This window comes from Staurois parvus, unplaced genomic scaffold (assembly GCF_062004578.1).
Source record: "Staurois parvus isolate SC_StPar_1 unplaced genomic scaffold, SC_StPar_1.0 ptg001076l, whole genome shotgun sequence".
Lineage (NCBI taxonomy): Eukaryota > Metazoa > Chordata > Amphibia > Anura > Ranidae > Staurois > Staurois parvus.
Window position 1 is genome coordinate 20225 of NW_028318872.1, and position 21746 is coordinate 41970.

Genomic DNA, 21746 nt, shown 5'->3' on the forward strand with positions numbered 1-21746 from the left:
GCCCCCACTCAACTCCTCCGGTCACCCTCCTCCTCCATCCTACGGTCCCTCACACACATCTTAAATCTCTCCCTCTCTACTGGCACATTCCCCTGCTCCCTAAAGCACGCGCACATCACTCCCATACTTAAAAAACCCTCCCTGGATCCCACCGACCTGAACAACCTGAACAACCTCAGACCCATCTCCCTGCTGCCATTTACATCCAAACTCCTCGAGCGCTTTATTATTCTTATACAGTATTTATATAGCACCAAAAAGTTTGCTCAGCGCTGTACATTATAGTGGGGACAGAACATGAGACAATACAGTAACAATACAATATGAGGGGTTCGAGGGCCCTGATCCTTGGAGCTTACAATCTATAATCGCCTAAGCTCCCACCTCAATCACAACAACCTCCTTGATCCCCTACAGTCTGGCTTCGGTCCCCTACACTCCGGCTTCGGTCCCCTACACTCCACCAAAACCGCCCTACTCAAACTCACCAACGACCTGCTAACCGCCAAAGCTAATGGCCACTATTCAGTCCTCCTACTCCTTGACCTCTCTGCGGCCTTCGACACAGTTGACCACCTCCTCCTTAAAAAACTATACTCTTTGGCTCAGAGACTCTGCTCTCTGCTGGCTCTCCCCCTATCTATCCCAGCACTCCTTCAGTGTTACCTATAACGCTGCCACCTCCCCCTCTCTCCCCCTCTCTGTTGGGGTCCCTCAAGGCTCTGTCCTCGGGCCCCTCCTCTTCTCCATCTACACCTCCTCCCTTGGCCAGCTGATACACTCCCACGGCTTCAACTATCACCTCTACACCGATGACACGCAAATTTACCTCTCCACCCCTCGCCTCACCCCTTCAGTCTCCACCTGAATCACCCACCTACTGAACCTTATCAGATTGGATGTCACTCCACTTCCTCAAATTAAGCCTTTCCAAAACCGAGCTCCTAGTTTCCCCCCAGCCAGTGCCCCCCCCCCCCCCACCCTCTCCATCACGACCAACAACACCACCATCAGTCCCACCCCGCAAGCCAAAGTCCCTCTAGACTCCAATCTATCCTTCCAGCCCCATGTCTAATCGCTGGCAAATTCATGCAGACTCCACCTCCACAACATCTCCAAAATACACTCGTTCCTAACTCCAGAAAACACAAAGCAACTCGTTCACTCCCTTGTTATCTCATGACTCGATTACTGTAACTCCCTCCTCATTGGCCTACCTCATCACAGACTATCCCCGCTTCAGTCTATCCTGAACTCCACCCCTCTCTGCCATTCCCTCCACTGGCCTCCACTCAGTGTCCTCCACCCCCCTCTGTCATTCCCTCCACTGGCCTCCACTCAGTGTCCTCCACCCCCCTCTGTCATTCCCTCCACTGGCCTCCACTCAGTGTCCTCCACCCCCCTCTGTCATTCCCTCCACTGGCCTCCACTCAGTGTCCTCCACCCCTCTCTGTCAATCCCTCCACTGGCCTCCACTCAGTGTCCTCCACCCCCCTCTGTCATTCCCTCCACTGGCCTCCACTCAGTGTCCTCCACCCCCCTCTGTCATTCCCTCCACTGGCCTCCACTCAGTGTCCTCCACCCCCCTCTGTCATTCCCTCCACTGGCCTCCACTCAGTGTCCTCCACCCCCCTCTGTCATTCCCTCCACTGACCTCCACTCAGTGTCCTCCACCCCTCTCTGCCAATCCTTCCACTGGCCTCCACTCAGTGTCCTCCACCCCCCTCTGTCATTCCCTCCACCTGCCTCCACTCAGTGTCCTCCACCCCCCTCTGTCATTCCCTCCACTGACCTCCACTCAGTGTCCTCCACCCCTCTCTGCCAATCGCCAATCTTTCCACTGGCCTCCATTCAGGGTCCTCCACCCCCCTCTGCCAATCCCTCCACTGGCTTCCGATTGCCCAGCGCATAAAATTCAAATTACTAACATTGACGTACAAAGCTATTCATAATACTGCCCCAAACTACATCACCAACCTGATATCCAAATACCACCCAACCCGTACTCTTCACTCCTCACAAGACCTCCTACTCTCTAGCTCCCTGGTCTCCTCCTCCCATGCCCGACTCCAGGACTTCTCTAGGGCTTCCCCCATCCTCTGGAACACACTACCCCAATCTATCAGACTGTCACCTACCCTCCTCACCTTTAGGCGCACCCTGAAAACCCATCTCTTTAGGGAAGCCTACCCCTCCCTCACCTAACTGCTGATCTCCTCCACTCCTCCTACCACTCCATCCCCCACAACCATTTCCTCCTGTACCACTATCCCCTCCCTCCTAGATTGTAAGCTCCAAGGAGCAGGGCCCTCAAACCCCTCGTGTATTGTATTGTTACTGTATTGTCTCATGTTCTGTCCCCACTATAATGTACAGCGCTGAGCAAACTTTTTGGTGCTATATAAATACTGTATAATAATAATAATAATGGTGGCAGGATGTGGTCATGATGGTGGTATATCCACTATACAGATGATATCTCCCTCCACCAGATTGAAGATGTTAGAAGAAGCCGTTAATGGTGGCAGGATGTGGTTATGGTGGCGGGATCTCCACTATACAGATGATATCTCCCTCCACCAGATTGAAGATGTTATAAGAAGCGGTTAATGGTGGCAGGATGTGGTTATGGTGGTGGGATCTCCACTGTACAGATGATATCTCCCTCCACCAGATGAAGATGTTAGAAGAAGCCGTTAATGGTGGCAGGATGTGGTTGTGGTGGGACCTCCACTGTACAGATCTCTCCCTCCACCATACAACCAATCGAATTGGTCTACCAACCAAGTCAATACTTTCCTCCTTTGAGTTTTTTACAATCAAGCAAGAGGATGAACGGAGTACTTGTGAGGAAAAGAGGTCCAGGGGGCTAGGTGGTTGGATGGGCTTCAGACAAAAGTATAACCTTCCTCCTCTCTTGTAAAAGACACTTAAAAAAAAAAAAGGGACTATCCAATTCCCCTTTGCTTGACAAACCCTTGCCCTAAAATGTCCAGGATCACTTTATATGATTCTGCTCCCCATAACTTCTTTGGGGTTCGAACACACACCTTGCAGGAGGTGATGATTACAATAAATAGTTCGGTTTTGTTGATGGATGACTTCAAAGGGCAGTTTCTGAAGCTGAGAGATAACCATTGCCAACTGGGACCTCTTCTGAGGCAAGAAGGAAGTCCTAGACCTCAACACCACCTTGCACTTCTGCCGAAACAAAAGGCCACCAGCTCTGACACTTGCATTTAACAACTTCAGGAACAAAAAGGTAAATGCCAGGCTTTGAGCGCCCCAAACTAAAAAAAAGGTCCAATCAACAAAATACACAGCTAAAAAATGAATAAAGTCCAAAATACAACCTTGACTTTTGACACCCCTGGGTGAAGGTGTGCAGTGCTTTGAATGTACAGCATTTGATTGAACAGACTGTCAGAAGCACCTGCCCAGGGCACCTGATCTCCCCAAACTAAAATTTAGAACCTAAAAAACTGCAGCTAGACTTGCCTCCAATATGGGAGATTGTGAAATGCTACATTCCATAATGATTCAATACCACGCGGAGAACCCGGCCATAATAAATCCACGATTCGGTGATTTATCATTTACAGATTTATTAAAGAAAGTAGATAACATTTATAGTCCCAGATATCAGCCCCCCACCCCACCCCCGTACATAAACACCGCACACTTCAGATTGCTAGATGTTTGCTGAACTGAGTGGGAATACTGCAAACCTTCGACCACAACACCTGAATCCCACTGAAGTCTATAGGAGTGGAATCCTTTTTTTTTTGGTCACCAACCTCACCTTGCAGTCCCAGAGCTCTGTATATTCCAAGGCTTAGTTGCATAGCTCCATAGCTTGCAAAACCACTTCCGGTTCCTAAACCTTCCATTCTCAACCAGTGAAAACCCTGGGGGCCCCTCCAGGAGGTTGCTAAGGGTTCCTTGAACTGTGGCTGAATATCCACATCTGATGGTGCCTGAATAGTTCTGGACCCAATGCCTATTTGAAGAGCCAACGGCAGGACATCAAAGATCTTTTTAGTGGTCTGTAAGAGTGGCCTGCGTACCACCATTGTAGGGGGCAATCTTCCAAATGACTATCACTAAAAGGGGGGAAAATTCTTACCACTGACCACCAATTCAAGGGCTATTCTTCCAAATGCTTACCACTAAAAAGGGGGGAAATTCTTCCCACCGGCCACCAATGCAAGGGCCGTTCTTCCAAATAATTACCACTAAAAAAGGGGGGGGAAATTCTTCCCACTGGCCAACAATGCAAGGGCCATTCTTCCCATCGGCCACCAATGCAAGGGCCATTCCCACCGGCCAACAATGCAAGGGTCATTCCCACCGGCCAACAATGCAAGGGCCGTTCTTCCCACCGGCCACCAATGCAAGGGCCATTCTTCCCACCGGCCACCAATGCAAGGGCCATTCTTCCCACCGGCCACCAATGCAAGGGCCGTTCTTCCCACCGGCCACCAATGCAAGGGCCGTTCTTCTCACCGGCCACCAATGCAAGGGCTGTTCTTCCCACCGGCCAACAATGCAAGGGCCGTTCTTCCCACCGGCCACCAGTGCAAGGGATGTTATTCCCACTGGCCACCAATGCAAGGGACGTTATTCCCACTGGCCACCAATGCAAGGGACGTTCTTCTCACAGGCCACCAATGCAAGGGACGTTCTTCTCACAGGCCACCAATGCAAGGGTCGTTCTTCCCACAGACCACCAATGTGAGGAGCATTCTTCCCACCAACTACCAATGTAAGGGCCATTCTTCCCACTGACCACCAATGTAAGGGACATTCTTCCCACTGATCCCCCAATGCAAGGGACATTCTTCCCACTGATCCCCCAATGCAAGGGCCATTCTGCCCACTGATCGTCAATGAATTAATTTTAGCAAGGGTTTCCTGAAACCTGAAAATTATTTCAAGGATTTCTCTGGGGTAAAAATCTTGAGAAAATCTGTCTTAGAGTTTCACAAAGATGCTCAGCATTTATATTCACACCTTAGGTCGCCTCAACCTGATTGCCATGGAACGTGGAAATGTGGATTGTCCAAGAGCAGGATGGGGGTGTGTGAAAGTGGTGCCATCCTGTCCTAGTTACATAACCCCATTGCTGGTGTCAGGAAACCTTTATAGTCGTTAGCTCCTCCATTTACATTGGCTGATAGTGTGAATTGTCGTCAAATCGCCAGGGTAGAGATGTTAAAACAGCATTATATGTGGTAGTAAGATGGTGAAGAAGGCCACCCACCTCTGTTCAAGGATAGTTGTTCCATTTTGACAGAGATTCATTCTTGAGAGAAAAACTGTTTTGCAAGAGTCAAGTCCATTTACATCACAATAAAACCACCATTCCTGAACAAGGGTGCTGGCCTTCACCACCATCTTTCTTCCACATATAATGCCATTTTACAATCTCTACCCATGGTGATTTGTGCCCTCGTGTGTGCCTAGAATAGCTGGGGTATCTTCCTGACACTCCTGGAGCTGAAGAAGTGGCTTGGAGATGCTACACAACCACTTGATCATTACAGAACAGTTGAATGTGACCATCTACCACCACATATTTGTAGTGTTTTTTTTTCTTGTTCCATGTTCCCTCCTGTTGGCTGAGTATTGCACCAGTGAGATTCTTCTCCCTGTGATGTCACCAGACTCTGGGCAGGTTTCTCACATCTTATTCCCCCCAGTTATCTTTGTACAACCTTCCAAAACATATACCCCAGCATGGAGGGGCTCAGTGAAGGTGTGGAGGTGTCAGATCGGGTCACACAGATCATAAAAGGAGATCTACCCAACCTCATAGTCCATTTCTATCTTGATTCTGTTAATGGAGTTATCCAAAGGTACCTGGACTGGGGTCTTATAGCCATTATGCATCAATACATACTCACTAACCCACTTCCCCCTCAAACACCAGGACGTTCTATTATATCCAATCTCCGACTGATCTCCCCTCCTGAATATGCTGGGGTAACACATCCCGATCCTCCAGTACCCCGATTCTTCAACATCCACGTCCCAATAATGTTGCCCTGAGGAGAAACCCTGACTGCCTAACGCCCGAGGACACAAAATCTCTCGATCCAGGCTCTCGTCTGAAGAGGTTATAGTTTTCCTATCTTCTGAGAGTTGTAGACGAATACCAGCTGTGCTCACATCCAGCAATATCTCTGCAAACACTGGCAGCCTCGATCACTGCTGCACAGCCCCAGTGCCTGGTCCTCCAGCCTGGTGGTATGAGCGTTGTAATGTGGAGGTAGGTTGGGGGCGTGGCCTGGGTGGCTGAACTCTTAGATGATCGTCACTCAGAGAAGCTTCACAATGCAGATGGGATCTAAGAGCAGGAACTGGAGTATGAATACGGTAAGTACAGGAGACCCTGGTGTCCTCCAGACCTGAAGGAGCAGGCAGGACATTCTCCACTATGTTATGCAGTGCTATGTTCCTCCTCAGTGAAGGTCGTTCCTGGAACTCATCTCTACATTCAGGACAGGAATAACCTCCAGACCCCTCCTGTGTATCCAGCCAACAATCAATACAGTCCCAGCAGAAGCTGTGTCCACATTTTAGGGTTGCAGGATCTGTATAAATTCCATGACAGATGGAACATTCCAGCAAAACTTTCAGATAAGAAGACACCATGGCTGGGAGCAAAAGAATAAAAAGGGAGAAGATTAGACTCTGTCAGGCCAATTTATAAGACAGAAAACAATGACAATGGCCAACAATCCATAATATGTACTGCCTGGCCAACTGGGCCAAGTGATTCCTCGCTGGCCAACTGTGCCAAAGTGATCCCTCACTGGCCAACTGGGCCAAGTGATCCCTCGCTGGCCAACTGCGCCAAAGTGATCCCTCGCTGGCCAACTGCGCCAAGCGATCCCTCCCTGGTCAACTGCACCAAGCGATCTCCTGGTCAACTGCACCAAGCGATCCCCTGGTCAACTGCACTAAGCGATCCCCTAGTCAACGGTGTCAAGATGATAGCTCCCTGGTGAACTGCACTAAAGTGATCTCTCCCTCACCAATTGCATCAAAGTGATCCCTCCCTGAATAACTGCAACTTGTTACCCCAGAGCCTCCAATCACATTCACCCTTCCATTTCAAAGAGGTCATTTTCAGTTGAAGGTTGGAATCTGGTGGTTGGACACTTTCACCACCACTACAGCCTATTGTGTGATAATGGTGATGAAGGATGGTCTTGGGTTTGGTCAGAAGCGGTCAGTTCCACCCAGTTAACTGAGGCCAGGGCATGCCCCTCTGGGCAACTGTATGTCACAAAGAGGAAGAGATGCTCATGATGTCATTGACCTACTATGACCTATATGTCTAGCAGTTATTTCCCATATCATTTAAGGCCAATTGATTGATTTACACAACACTCTACGTGTGCCATCCATTCTACCAGTCCTATTAACCTACCGCTTGGCTGGTGGAAACCTCTAGGTCACATTTGCCTTGTGTATGGAATTTAGCAGAGGAAGAATCTATCAGTCTGAAGGAATTTTCTTTCATGTATAAACAAAGGTCAAGCTGTGACCAAACCGTATCTGTGCATGGATATCCACATCGTATTGAGTCAGTATACTGTATATATCCACTCACCGGCCACTTTATGGAGGTCCACCTTGCTAGTCCCGGGTTGGACATTCTTTTTCCTTCATTCTTTGTGGCATAGATTCAACAAGGTGCTGGAAACGTTCCTCAGAGATTTTGCTCCATATTGACATGATAGCATCGCACACTTGCTGCAGATTTGTCAGCTGCACATCCATGAACCATTGATACAAGGCAGGATGGATCCACCACACCATGACACCACCACCACCAGCCTGAACCATTGATACAAGGCAGGATGGATCCCCCACACCATGATACCACCACCACCAGCCTGAACCATTGATACAAGAATGGATGGATCCCCCACACCATGACACCACCACCACCAGCCTGACCATTGATACAAGACAGGATGGATCCATCACACCACCACCACCAGCCTGAACCATTGATACAAGGCAGGATGGATCCATGCTTTTATGTTGAGACTACCATCTGAATGTTGCAGCTGAAATCCAGACTCATCAGATCTGGCAATGTTTTTCCAATCTTCTGTTGTCCAATTTCGGTGTTCCTGTGTGAATTGTAGTCTCCATTTCCTGTTCTTAGCTGACAGGAGTGGCACCCGGTGTGGTCTTCTGCTGCTGTAGTCCATCTGCTTCAAGGTTGGATGTGTTGTGTTCAGAGATGGTATTCTGCATACCTTGGGTGTAACGAGGGGTTATTGGAGTTACTGTTGTCTGCTTATCATCTCCAACTAGTCTGCCCATTTTCCTCTGAAATCAACAGGCATTTTCCTCCACACACCTGCTGCTCACTGGATATTTTCTCTTTTGTGGACCATTGTCTGTAAACCCCAGAGATGGTTGTGTGTGAAAATCCCAGGAGATCAGCAGATTTTTGAAAATATCAGACCAGCCTGTCTGGCACCAACAACCATGCCACGTTCAAAGTCACTTAAATCCCATTTCTTCCCCATTCTGATGCTCGGTTTGAATTTCAGCAAGTCGTCTTCACCACGCCTAGATGCCTAAATGCATTGAGCTGTGATTGGCAGTTTAGCAAGTTGTGTTACCAAGCAATTGAACAGGTGGACCTAATAAAGTGGCTGGTGAGTGTACATATACCAAGAATATATTATATATATATAAACCAAGTGGAGCCGAAAAACAAAAACACCAAAAATGGTCAATATACACTGCTCCAAAAAAAAAAAAAAAAAAAAAAAGAAAAGGTACAAATGTCAATGGGGAGGAATCTCTTGCTGGATCTCTATACTGACATGGACGCTGGATGGGTGAGGAATGTAAGGACGCCCCATCGTTTGAAAATGAAAAATGATCGACCTACAGAGGACTGAATTCCCAGACACCCCGAAAATCAAAGTGAAGAAATGATTCAGCAGGCGAGTCCATGTTGGTGAAATGTCATTGCAGCAACTCAGAATGGTCCTCAGTAGTCTGTGTGGCCCCCACGTGCTTGTATGCATGCCTGACAACGTCGGGGGAGGGTCCTAATGAGACCACGGATGGTGTCCTGGGGGATTTCCTCCCAGATCTGGACCAGGACATCACTGAGCTCCTGGACAGTCTGAGGTGCAAGCTGGAGGCATCGGATGGACCGAAACATGACATCCCAGAGGGATCGCCTCGACGCAGCTCGCCCGGGAGGGATCACCTTGATGCAGCTGGCCCGGGAGGGATCACCTTGATGCAGCTGGCCCGGGAGGGATCACCTTGGTGCAGCTGGCCCGGGAGGGATCACCTTGATGCAGCTGGCCCGGGAGGGATCACCTTGATGCAGCTGGCCCGGGAGGGATCACCTTGATGCAGCTGGCCCGGGAGGGATCACCTAATGCAGCTCGCCTGGGAGGGATCACCTTGATGCAGCTGGCCCGGGAGGGATCACCTTGATGCAGCTGGCCCAGGAGAGATCACCTTGGTGCAGCTGGCCCGGGAGGGATCACCTTGGTGCAGCTCGCCTGGGAGGGATCACCTTGATGCAGCTGGCCCGGGAGGGATCACCTAATGCAGCTCGCCTGGGAGGGATCACCTTGATGCAGCTGGCCCGGGAGGGATCACCTAATGCAGCTCGCCTGGGAGGGATCACCTTGATGCAGCTGGCCCGGGAGGGATCACCTAATGCAGCTCGCCTGGGAGGGATCACCTTGATGCAGCTTGCCCGGGAGGGATCACCTTGGTGCAGCTGGCCCGGGAGGGATCACCTTGGTGCAGCTGGCCCGGGAGGGATCACCTTGGTGCAGCTGGCCCGGGAGGGATCACCTTGGTGCAGCTGGCCCGGGAGGGATCACCTTGGTGCAGCTGGCTCGGGAGGGATCACCTTGGTGCAGCTGGCCCGGGAAGGATCACCTTGATGCAATTGGACAGGGAGGGATCACCTTGATTCAGTTGGACAGGGAGGGATCACCTTCACGCAGTAGGCCTGAGAGGGATCACCTTGATACAGCTGGACGGGGAGGGATCACCTTGATACAGCTGGACGGGGAGGGATCACCTTGATACAGCTGGACGGGGAGGGATCACCTTGATTCAGTTGGACGGGGAGGGATCACCTTGATACAGCTGGACGGGGAGGGATCACCTTGATACAGTTGGACGGGGAGGGATCATATTGATGCAGCTGGCCCGGGAGGGATCACCTTGATTCAGTTGGATGGGGAGGGATCACCTTGATACAGTTGGATGGGGAGGGATCACCTTGATACAGTTGGACGGGGAGGGATCACATTGATGCAGCTGGCCCGGGAGGGATCACCTTGATTCAGTTGGACGGGGAGGGATCACCTTGATTGTTTTCTATAGGTAAGGTGTAATACATGGAGACACCTCCGCAGGATCTCATGTTGTATATATGAAGATATTTAGGACCTGAACATTCATCTCACCTGCATGGTGCAGGCTGGGATCTATAGGGGGTCGGGATACCTGAATTGTCTGTATTACTGGCTGCAAGTATATACTTACCGTGCTGTAATCCCTCTGCAGTATACAGTGTGTGTATATATATATATACAGTATATAGAGGACACAGCATAATACATCTGTGAGCACTGAGATCAGCGCTCTGTACATCTGTGGAATCAGTCAGAGGTGTAACTAACACATTTTATTCATTTTATTTAGAGTAAAGGACACTTAGAACTTAAAATCTCTATATAAAAGACTATAAATCAGTGGTTTCCCCATCTGTGTCCCATTGTGGAGGTTTCCTTTCCTGTCCCATAGTCACCAGAACTGGTGTCCCCATTTGAACCTTTCCCCTCTTTTCCTCTTCTGGTGACAACCTAACAATGTGGGATTTTCTTTTACTTTCACTTTTGATGGTAACAATAAAAGGAGGACAAATAGTTACATAGTTAGTCTGGCTGAAAAAAAAGACATAAGTCCATCCAGTTCAACCATAGAAAAAAACAAGTTATAATCCAACACCCACAGTCGATCCTGGAAGGCCAAAAAACCCAGCAAAGCACGATCCAATCTCCTCCTGCAGGGGAAACATTCCTTCCTGATGCCCCAAAATAGAAGGGGTGAGTCTCACCGAACGGGGGTCTAACCCCGCCCTGCTCCATAAAGTCTGTAATGTGATGATATTCCTGGGAAAGTCTGGATTTATCGTCTGATATGAAGGTATTACGTTATGTAAGCCCAGAAATACATCGGTAACGTAGATGGTCCATGGAGCCGGCGTGGGAAGGCAGGACTTACCTTGGTGTCCTCCTCTGTGTAGTGCAGGCCATGTGTGATCCAGGAAGGGACTACAATTGTAGGAAAACTCCATTCCCGTCCTCTCCTCCTTCATGCTCTCCTCTCGTCCTTCATGCTCTCCTCTCCTCCTTTATTCTCGCCTCTCCTCCTTCATCCTCACTTCTACTCCTTCATTATCTCCTCTCCTCCTTCATCCTCTCCTCCTTCATTCTCTCCTGTCCTCCTTCATCCTCTCCTCTCCTTCATTCTCTCCTCTCCTCCTCCATCCTCTCCTCTCCTCCTTCTTTTTCTCTTCTCCTTTATTCTCTCTTCTCCTTTATCCTCTCCTCCTTCTTTTTCTCTTCTCCTCCTTTATTCTCTCTTCTCCTTTATCCTCTCCTCCTTCATTCTCTCTTCTCCTCCTTCATTCTCTCTTCTCCTCCTTCATCCTCTCTTCTCCTCCTTCATTCTCTCCTCTCCTCCTGCATCCTCTCCTATCCTCCTTCATTCTCTCTTCTCCTCCTTCATCCTCTCGTCTCGTCCTTCATCCTCTCGTCTCCTCCTTCATTCTCTCCTCTCCTTTTCATTTTCTCCTCTCCTCTTCTCATTCATTCTCCTCTCCTCCTTCATCCTCTCCTCCATCCTCTCCTCCTTCATTCTCTCCTCCTTCATTCTCTCCTCTTCTCTTCTCTCCTCCTTTCAGAGGGGCAGTGTACAGGAGATCAGCAGGGGGAATGATAGGGGGCAGTGTGTAGTTGGTCAGCAGGGCAGAGGATGGAAGGGCAGCAGGGCAGAGGACAGGGGTCAGCAGGGCAGAGGACAGGGGACAGAAGATGACAGGGGTCAGCAGGGCAGAGGACAGGGGTCAGCAGGGCAGAGGACAGGGGACAGAAGATGACAGGGGTCAGCAGGGCAGAGGACAGGGGTCAGCAGGGCACTGAACACGGATCTGTAATAACACGGAACAAGACGAGATCTACAATAACATATTTCTACAGATCACATCCCATCCCAACTACCCGAACCTTACATCTATGTTACAAAGGGTGACAATCTGACCAACACTGTAAGAGGGACATTCTTTCCACCGACCACCAATGTAAAAGGCATTTTTCCCCCTCACCCCCCAATGAATTGGCCAATCAGCCCTGGGGGATGTTCCTGTACCAGCCCACAGGATGTTCTGTGTTCTGAAGTGCCTGGAGCTGCATGGGCCAGGAACGGCACTATCTACAATCACATATTTCTACTGACTCTGCTGACTCTTGTGACTTGGATTCTTCTTTTAGGTTCAAGAAGGTGGCAAACTCTGGCTACATAGGTGAGATTGTTGTATTGGCACCTCGGTGACACCTCCAGCCTAGAAGCTGCTCTGTTCTTTCAGATGCTGATTGGAGGACATATGTCTCTGACTGAATACTGAACACGGATCTGTAATAACACGGAATGAGATGAGGTCTACAATGACATCTTTCTACTGATCACATCTCAGCTACTCAAATCTTACATCTATGTTACAAAGGGTGACAATCTGACCAGCACTGTAAGAGGGACATTCTTTCCACTGGCCACCAATGTAAAGGGCGTTTTTCCCCCTCACCCCCCAATGAATTGGTTTTATCGGGGTTTTCCTAAGACCTAAAATGACTTCAAGGAAAAAGACTTGCTGTAGGGTAGAAAGATTGAGAAAGGCTGCACTAGTGGAGTGAGGTTTTTATTTCATCTTTGTAAATACATTGGTAAAGTTGTTTCTTGTCCTCTGTGTCCTCCTATCGGGCAAGTATTCCACCAATCACATTCTCTGCCCTGTATCATCACCAGGCTCTGGGCAGGTTTCTCAAATGATTCCCCCCCAGATATCCTTACACGACCATTCCATAGATATACCCCAGCATGGAGGGGCTCAGTGAAGGTGGTGGTGAAGGTCAAGCATTCATCAATATTCTCATACACAGTCGAGTTGAAGATTTCAACTGTGGTGTCACCAGCCTCTGGGCAGATATCTCATATCTGATCCCCCCCAGATATCTTTATATAACCATCCTGTACAAATACCCCGACATGGAGGGGCTGAGTGAAGGTGGTGGTGAAGGTGTGGAGGTGTCGGATCGGGTCACACAGATCATAGAAGGAGATCCTCCCGGCCTCATAATCCAGATCTATCCTGACTCTGTTACTGGAGACACCGCCGGGTAATGGGGTCTCCTTACTGTCATGTATCACTGAGAACTGATTATCCCCCCACCTCTCTAAACACCAGGACTTCCTATTATCTCCAATCTTTGACTGACCTCTTCTCCTGTCTATACTGGGATAACACATCCCGACTCTCCAGATCACTGACCCCCCAACATCTACTTCCCAGAAATGCCGCCCTGATGAGAATCTCTGACTGCTTAGCACTTGAGTACACTGAAATCTCTCCGGTATTTCTGGGCGATTCTGGCTATCTGATGTCCCAGATGCTATCTTCCTGTCATCTGATATATGTAGAAAATCACCAGCTGTCCTCACATCCAGTGATATGTCTGTAACCCCTGAAACCCCCCATGTTTGCTGTACAGCCCCAATATTTGGTCCTCCAGCCTGGCGGTGTGAGCGTTGTACGGTGGGGGAGGGTTGGGGTTCTGGCCTGAATGGTTCAGCTTGAATGTTGCCCTTTGTAGATTTCTGAACATTGACCCCAGACATGATATCAGATAGACCCGTGTGTAATGTCTGTGAGATCCCCACCACATCCACATCCCCTCCATCATGGAGGAGGTTCTCATGTCTCTCTCTGTCCTCATCATCTCCATCCTCAGTATCCCACAAGTCACCTGTGTCTGATTCCTGCAGGACAGTCAGTGGATCCGTCATGTTACACAGCTCCTCAATGTCCCTCATCTTCCTGGACAGCTCCTCCTTCTTTATTTCCAACTCCCGGATCACATCGAGCAGAGAGAGAGAGACCCGCTCTGCCCTCCCAGAGATCTCCCTCAGGACTGTCTTCTCCAGGCCATCCAGCCATCTCCTAAAGTCTCTGAACAGAGCAGTGACTCTCTCAGTTTCTCCATCTGCTTTTCCTTGTACTTTCCTCTTGCGTTCCTGCAGACTCTGGACTCGCTCTTCTGTCTCCTCTGTCTTTGTCTTCAGTTTTGGCAGAACATTCCTTAATTTTGTCTTCTTCTTCTCAGAGGCCTCCTCCAGAGTCTCCACCTGGTGTCCTCGATGTTCCTCATCCAGCCTGCAGAACACACAGATACAGGTGTCATCATCAGTGCAGTAAAATTTCAGTGGTTCCTTATGGACAAAACATTTCCTCTTTTCCAGAGAAGGGTTGATGTCACATAGGATGTGTTCTGGTGACTGGCTGTGGAGATCCAGGTGAACAGCGCACAGAAAAGCTTCACAATTCAGACAGGATTTAACGGCATGTACAGGGATGTGGATACAGTAAGTACAGAAGTCCCCCATCTTCTCCTGATCTGGCTGAGCAGTTAGGAAAGTCTCACCATGGTATGAAGTCTTCTGTTCTACAGAAAAGGACGATTCCTGAACTTTGTACTGCTTTCAGGACAGGAATAACCTCCTGTGTATCCATCACACCATCAATACAGTCCCACCAGAAGTGGTGTCCACATTTCAGGTTACCGGGTCTGTATAAATGTTCAGACAGATGGAAAATTCCAGATCCTCGTTCAGATGAGAAGATGAAATTGTTGACAGCGGAAGATTGAGAAGATTGAACTCTATCAGGCTTGTTTAATAAGAGAGAAATCAATGTACAAAGTTCAGAAACAGTCATGCCATTACATTCGGACTTACAGCAATGTAATTGGTTGATGGGTTTACTGCACTTTACATATCATCATTGGTCTTTGAACCTCTTTATGGAATATTCCTGAGTGAAAAGCGAGAGCAAAGGGTGTGTTCCATGTTTACCTTTACCATATCATTTTTATATAACCTGTCCATGTTCTTGGCTGCATTCCTCCATCATCTTCTAAGACTGAGAGGCAGAGGAGTGCCTACCGCCTTAACCCTTTAGCTTTCAGACCTTTTTTCTGATCATCCAGCATTCTGTGGTATTCCAGCATGGGCCCAGCTGATTTCCCAGAATGTAATGCCTACAGAGGACTAGGGTTGCCACCTCATCCCTTTAAAACTGAACACACAGGTTCTGAGGCTAATTTAATGCAGATAAGGCACTAAGTGAGTTTAATTACCACCTTAATCAGCCACCGAACCCGGGTAAATATTATGTGTTCAGTTTTAAAGGGATGAGGTGGCAAGCCTACAGAGGACACCCAGTATGGAGCCAGCCTAACCAGAACCCATGCATCTGTGAAGCCCATGCTCTGCATAGGTCTTGCAGTTCATTCATTCTTCCAGATGGAGGCAGCACGGCCCGAGGTTGATAGAGGCAAGAGATGTTCAGTATGAGATGAGAGTGTTATAAGACCAGTAGGTTCAGGAGGTCCATCTCTGATCATCCAGCATTCTGTGATATTCCAGCATGGGCCCAGCTGATTTCCCAGAATATAATGCCTACAGAGGACACCCAGCATGGAGCCAACCTAACCAGAACCCATTCATCTGTGAAGCCCATGCTTTGCATAGGTCCTGAGCCACAGTCCCCATTGCAGCCCACCATTCACGGGCCTATTTCCAGCGGACGTTCCCACCTGTGGCTATGAATCACAGAAAGTCCAGGCCATAGATGCCTTTGGCCTTTGCTTTACTAGCAGTATTTACAAGCTGTTCATTCATTCTTCCAGATGGAGGCAGCACGGCCCGAGGTTCATAGAGAGAAGAGATGTTCAGTATGAGATGAGAATGTTATAAGACCAGTAAGTTCAGGAGGTCCATCTCCAAGTCCTGTCATCCTATTGCGGGATATGAGTAACTCGACACATAAGTAGGGTTGCCACCTCATCCCTTTAAAACCGAACACATATTAATTACCCGGGTTCAGTGGCTGATTAAGGTGCTAATTAAACTCACTTAGTGCCTTATCTGCATTAAATTAGCCTCAGAACCCGTGTAAATAATATGTGTTCAATTTCAAAGGGATGAGGTGGCAACCCTACAGAGGACACCCAGCATGGAGCCAGCCTAACCAGAACCCATGCATCTGTGAAGCCCATGCTTTGCATAGGTCCTGAGCCACAGTCCCCATTGCAGCCCACCATTCATGGGCCTATTTCCAGGGGACGTTCCCACCTGTGGCTATGAATCACAGAAAGTCCATGCCATAGATGCCTTTGGCCTTTGCTTTACTAACAGTATTTACAAGCAGTTCATTCAGTCTTCCAGATGGAGGCAGCACGGCCCGAGGTTGATAGAGACAAGAGATGTGCAGTATGAGATGAGAGTGTTATAACACCAGTAAGTTCAGGAGGTCCATCTCTGGTCATCCAGCATTCTGTGGTATTCCAGCATGGGCCCAGCTGATTTCCCAGAATGTATTTACAAGCAGTTCATTCATTCCTCCAGATGGAGGCAGCACGTCCCCAGGTTGATAGAGACAAGAGCTGTTCAGTATGAGATGAGAGTGTTGCAAGACCATTGAATTCAGGAGGTCCATCTCCAAGTCCCGCCATCTTCTTGTGGGGTATGGGTAACTCTACACATAAGTCCTTTTAACTTAACTGCCCACCTGATTGTTTATGAGAGAGGGAAACCTTCTAAGTAGACCTCCCATGTACAGTGAGGAACAGAAGTATTTGAACCCCCTGCGATTCTGCAAGTTCTTCCACTTCTCCATCATGGAGGGTCTGACATTCACATTGCAGGGGATTCCCACTCTGAGGACAGAATTCAGGAAATCACATTGTATGATTTGTAAAGAATGTATTTGTGTCGTACGGCTGAACAGAAGTATTTGAACCCCTGAGAAGATCCGTGTTAATATTTGGTACAGAAGCCTTTGTCTGTAATTCCAGAGGTCAGACGTTTCCTGTAGTCCTTGGCCAGGTTTGCACTGCAACAGGGATTTTGGCCCCTCCTCCACACCGATCTCCTCTAGATCTCTCAGGTTTCGGAGCTGTAGCTGAGCAACATGGAGTTTCATATCCTTCCAAAGATGTTCTATTGGATTTAGGTCTGGAGACTGGCTAGGCCACTCCAGAACCTTGATATGCTTCTTACGGAGCCACTCCTTGGTTCTCCTGGCTGTGTGCTTCGGGTTGTCATGTTGGAAGACCCAGCCACGACCCATCTTCAATGCTCTGACTGAGGGAAGGAGGTTGTTGCTGAAAATCTCACAATAAATGGCCCCATTCATCCTCTCCTTAATACAGTGCAGTCATCCTGTCCCCTTCACAGAAAAGCACCCCCAAAGCATGATGTTACCACCCCCATGCTTCACAGTAGGGATGGTGTTCTTGGGATGCAACTCATCCTTCTTTTTCCTCCAAACACGACGAGTAAAGTTTAGACCAAAAAGTTCTCCTTTGGTCTCATCTGACCACATGACTTTCTCCCATGCCTCCTCTGCATCATCCAGATGGTCATTGGCAAACTTCAGACGGGCCTGGACATGTGATGACTTGAGCAGGGGAACCTTCAGACGGGCCTGGACATGTGATGACTTGAGCAGGGGAACCTTCAGAGGGGCCTGGACATGTGATGACTTGAGCAGGGGAACCTTCAGACGGGCCTGGACATGTGATGACTGGAGCAGGGGAACCTTCAGAGGGGCCTGGACATGTGATGACTTGAGCAGGGGAACCTTCATACGGGCCTGGACATGTGATGACTTGAGCGGGGGAACCTTCAGATGGGCCTGGACATGTGATGACTGGAGCAGGGGAACCTTCAGACGGGCCTGGACATGTGATGACTTGAGTGGGGGAACCTTCAGACGGGCCTGGACATGTGATGACTTGAGCAGGGGAACCTTCAGACGGGCCTGGACATGTGATGACTGGAGCAGGCGAACCTTCAGACGGGCCTGGACATGTGATGACTTGAGCAGGGGAACCTTCCATGCAATGCATGATTGGAAACCATGACGGCGTAGTGTTCTACCGACAGTGACCTTTGACACTGTGGTCCAGCTCTCTTCATGTCATTGACCAGCTCCTCCCTTGTAGTTCTGGGCTGATTCCTCACCTTTCTTCTCATCAGTGATACCCCACGAGGTGACATCTTGCATGGAGCCCCAGTCCGAGGGAGACTGACAGTCGTCTTTAGCCTCTTCCATTTTCTAACAATTGCTCCAACAGTTGATTTATTTTCACCAAGCTGCTTGGCAATTGCCCCGTAGCCCTTTCCAGCCTTGTGGAGGTCCACCATTTTGTCTCTGGTGTCTTTTGACAGCTCTGTGGTCTTGCCCATGGTAGTAGTTGGTGTCTGACTGACTGTGGGGTGGACAGGTGTCTTTAAAGAGCTCAGACAGGTGCTACTAAGTTAGATGAATGAGTGGAGTAGAGGTGGACTTTGTAAAGGCGCAGTAACAGGTCTTTGGGAGCCAGAATTCTTGCTGTTTCTTAGGTGTTCAAATACTTCTGTTCAGCCGTGCGAGACAAATACATTCTTTACAAATCATACAATGTGATCTCCTGAATTCTGTCCCCAGAGTGGGAATCCCCTGCAATGTGATCTCCTGAATTCTGTCCTCAGAGTGGGAATCCCCTGCAATGGGATCTCCTGAATTCTGTCCTCAGAGTGGGAATCCCCTGCAATGTGATCTCCTGAATTCTGTCTTCAGAGTGGGAATCCCCTGCAATGTGAATGTCAGACCCTCCATGATGGAGAAGTGGGAGAACGTGCAGAATCGCAGGGGGTTCAAATACTTCTGTTCCTCACTGTACATGGTGAGTCCTGAGCTAGTCACCTATAAGAATCCAGTTCCTTGCTCTTAGTCTACATACTGGCCCCCCGGGAACTCCTCACCTAATTGTATATAGGGTGCCCCTCCACTGGTGAGGCAGGGAAGACTTTTCCTTAGCTGCCCAGAATTATCTCACTGCTTCCCAGAGTGACACCTAAAGGGGTGCAAGGAACGGCAATGGGGCATGTTCTTACCCCTACAGCGCACTAAACGTTTTCTTTGCAGCAATATTTTATATTTCATCAAACTGCACAATACAAGCTGCTTGTATTACCCCATCCACCAATCACAGTCACACGTTCATTCCCAAAACATCATGTCCAGCTGAGGGTTGCAATCTGATGGACGGTCGTTGAACAGCATAAACTCAGGAGACGGTGGGCACCGAAGATCTGATGGATGGTCGTTGAACAGCATAAACTTAGGAGACGGTGGGCACCGAAGATCTGATGGATGGTCAGTGAAGAGCATAAACTCAGGAGATGGTGGGCACCGAAGATCTGATGGATGGTCGTTGAGCAGCATAAACTCAGGAGACGGTGGGCACCGAAGATCTGATGGATGGTCGTTGAGCAGCATAAACTCAGGAGACGGTGGGCTACCGAAGATCTGATGGATGGTCGTTGAGCAGCATAAACTCAGGAGACGGTAGGCACCGAAGATCTGATGGATGGTCGTTGAACAGCATAAACTCAGGAGACGGTGGGCACCGAAGATCTGACGGATGGTCGTTGAACAGCATAAACTCAGGAGACGGTTGGAACCGAAGATCTGATGGATGGTCAGTGAAGAGCATAAACTCAGGAGACGGTGGACACCGAAGATCTGATGGATGGTCGTTGAGCAGCATAAACTCAGGAGACGGTGGGCACCGAAGATCTGATGGATGGTCGTTGAGCAGCATAAACTCAGGAGACGGTGGGCACCGAAGATCTGATGGATGGTCGTTGAGCAGTATAAACTCAGGAGATGGTGGGAACCGAAGATCTGATGGATGGTTGTTGAGCAGCATAAACACAGGAGACGGTGAGCACCGAAGATCTGATGGATGGTCGTTGAACAGCATAAACTCAGGAGATGGTGGGAACCGAAGATCTGATGGATGGTTGTTGAGCAGCATAAACTCAGGAGACGGTGGGCACCGAAGATCTGATGGATGGTCGTTGAGCAGCATAAACACAGGAGACGGTGAGCACCGAAGATCTGATGGATGGTCGTTGAGCAGCATAAACGCAGGAGACGGTGGGCACCGAAGATCTGATGGATGGTCGTTGAACAGCATAAACTCAGGAGACGGGGGGCACCGAAGATCTGATGGATGGTCGTTGAACAGCATAAACTCAGGAGACGGGGGGCACCGAAGATCTGATGGATGGTCGGTGAAGAGCATAAACTCAGTAACGGTGGGCACCGAAGATCTGATGGATGGTCGTTGAACAGCATAAACTCAGGAGATGGTGAAGATCTGATGGATGGTCGTTGAATAGCATAAACTCAGGAGACGGTGGGCACCGAAGATCTGATGGTTGTTGGTTGAAGAGCATAAACTCAGGAGACGGTGGGCACCGAAGATCTGATGGATGGTCGTTGAGCAGCATAAACTCAGGAGATGGTAGGCACCGAAGATCTGATGGATGGTCGTTGAACAGCATAAACTCAGGAGATGGTGAAGATCTGATGGATGGTCGTTGAATAGCATAAACTCAGGAGATGGTGGGCACCGAAGATCTGACGGAAGGTCGTTGAGCAGCATAAACTCAGGAGACGGTAAGCACCGAAGATCTGATGGATGGTCGTTGAACAGCATAAACTCAGGAGACGGTGGGCACCGAAGATCTGATGGATGGTCGTTGAGCAGCATAAACTCAGGAGACGGTAAGCACCGAAGATCTGATGGATGGTCGTTGAACAGCATAAACTCAGGAGATGGTGAAGATCTGATGGATGGTCGTTAGACAGCATAAACTCAGGAGATGGTTGGAACTGAAGATCTGATGGACGGTCGTTGAAGAGCATAAACTCAGGAGATGGTTGGAACCAAAGATCTGATGGATGGTCGTTGAACAGCATAAACTCAGGAGACGGTAAGCACCGAAGATCTGATGGATGGTCGTTGAACAGCATAAACTCAGGAGATGGTGAAGATCTGATGGATGGTCGTTAGACAGCATAAACTCAGGAGATGGTTGGAACTGAAGATCTGATGGATGGTCGTTGAACAGCATAAACTCAGGAGACGGTTGGAACTGAAGATCTGATGGATGGTCGTTGAACAGCATAAACTCAGGAGACGGTGGGCACCGAAGATCTGATGGATGGTTGTTGAACAGCATAAACTCAGGAGACGGTGGGCACCGAAGATCTGATGGATGGTTGTTGAACAGCATAAACTCAGGAGATGGTGGGCACCGAAGATCTGACGGATGGTCGTTGAACAGCATAAACTCAGGAGACGGTGGGCACCGAAGATCTGACGGATGGTCGTTGAACAGCATAAACTCAGGAGACGGTTGGAACCGAAGATCTGACGGATGGTCGTTGAACAGCATAAACTCAGGAGACGGTTGGAACCGAAGATCTGATGGATGGTCAGTGAAGAGCATAAACTCAGGAGACGGTGGACACCGAAGATCTGATGGATGGTCGT

The 21746-nt window shown here is 49.1% G+C and overlaps 1 protein-coding gene and 1 pseudogene across 1 annotated transcript; both read right to left on the minus strand.

Annotated features, from left to right (window-relative positions):
• Positions 1-5682: 5682 nt before the first annotated feature.
• Positions 5683-6657, minus strand: LOC149440524 (E3 ubiquitin-protein ligase RNF135-like; annotated as a pseudogene).
• Positions 6658-12978: 6321 nt separating this feature from the next.
• Positions 12979-14950, minus strand: LOC149440525 (tripartite motif-containing protein 14-like). The gene has a single exon (XM_089658477.1). The coding sequence runs from the start codon at positions 14734-14736 to the stop codon at positions 13285-13287; it is 1452 nt and encodes a 483-aa protein (XP_089514603.1). The 5' UTR covers positions 14737-14950; the 3' UTR covers positions 12979-13284.
• Positions 14951-21746: the final 6796 nt, after the last annotated feature.